Source organism: Belonocnema kinseyi, chromosome 10 (genome assembly GCF_010883055.1).
Source record: "Belonocnema kinseyi isolate 2016_QV_RU_SX_M_011 chromosome 10, B_treatae_v1, whole genome shotgun sequence".
NCBI classification, from domain to species: domain Eukaryota; kingdom Metazoa; phylum Arthropoda; class Insecta; order Hymenoptera; family Cynipidae; genus Belonocnema; species Belonocnema kinseyi.
This window is the reverse complement of record NC_046666.1, coordinates 61,674,957-61,676,118: the sequence shown is the minus strand read 5'-3', so window position 1 is coordinate 61,676,118 and position 1,162 is coordinate 61,674,957. Positions and strand designations below refer to the sequence as shown.

Here is a 1,162-nt window from a genome sequence, read left to right as displayed (position 1 = left end):
AGAAGAATACTGCATGCATGTGTGAGATGTTTCCGAGCCAAGCCAAAAGAACTATCCTACTTAATGAGTGATTTGTCAAAGGTACGACTCGCTGCGACACGACCTTTCGAAAATACAGGGGTCTATTTTTGCGGGCCTTTTTTTATAAAAGAAAAGGTACATCGAAATAGAAAAAAAATCAAAATATATGTAGCCGTTTTTGTATGCTTATCAGTAATGGCGGTTCATTCAGAATTAGTAGGAGAATTATCATTTGACAACGGCACCAATTTCGTAGATGCAAACAACGAGATGAAAAAACTATACATCCTCCTTAAATCGAAAGAGGTTAATGAAAAAACTACAAATTTCTTAAGTAATGAAGGTATCGAATGGCATTTATCACCACCAAGGACTCCTCATTTTGGAGGAATCTGGGAGGTGGCTGTGAAGTCCCTAAAACATCATATGAGGCGAACTTTGCATGATACTTTGTTTAGTCATGAAAAATTATGCACTTATTTGAGCGAAATCGAAGCGATTTTGAATTCTAGACCACTTACTCCTATGTCATCAGATCCGAATGATTTTGAAGTTTTAACTCCAGGGCATTTTTTAATAGGCCAATCATTTATGAGCGTCCCCACACCTGACTTGTCAGCAATTACAGTAAATAGATTGTCGTCTTGGCAGCATTTGCAAAAGCTTAGACAGGATTTGTGGAAAAGCTGGCATAATGAATATTTGACAGAATTGAATGTTAGAAACAAATGGCATACGGGACAGGCTAATTTAATTAAAATAGGCTCATTAGTCGTTTTAAAGGATAAGAACTTGCCACCGCTACGATGGCCTTTAGGTCGAGTTCTTGAGACTCATTCTGGCGAAGATGGAATTGTACGCGTAGTTACCCTTAAAACCGAAAAGGGAATATTTAAAAGAGGATTAAAAAAGGTGTCACCTCTTCATTGATAATAGTATAAATTGAACGGGACTCGTTCAAGGTGGGCGGTATGTCGCGTAACGAATTAAGAATTTAGAATTATAGGAACAGCGCCACCTTGACTCAAGTAGATTTAAACTTCAGTTTCCGACAAGCTCTCGAGCAGCTAACTTGTTTTTGGATTATAACAGTCCTATTTTAATTTATTTGCGACAAAGGCAGATTGTGAACTTGTTTTAG

At 37.5% G+C, this 1,162-nt stretch overlaps 1 protein-coding gene across 1 annotated transcript; it reads left to right on the top strand.

Annotated features, from left to right (window-relative positions):
* Window positions 1-216: 216 nt before the first annotated feature.
* LOC117181156 lies at window positions 217-951 on the top strand. Its single transcript, XM_033373722.1, has one exon. The coding sequence runs from the start codon at window positions 217-219 to the stop codon at window positions 949-951; it is 735 nt and encodes a 244-aa protein (XP_033229613.1).
* Window positions 952-1,162: the final 211 nt, after the last annotated feature.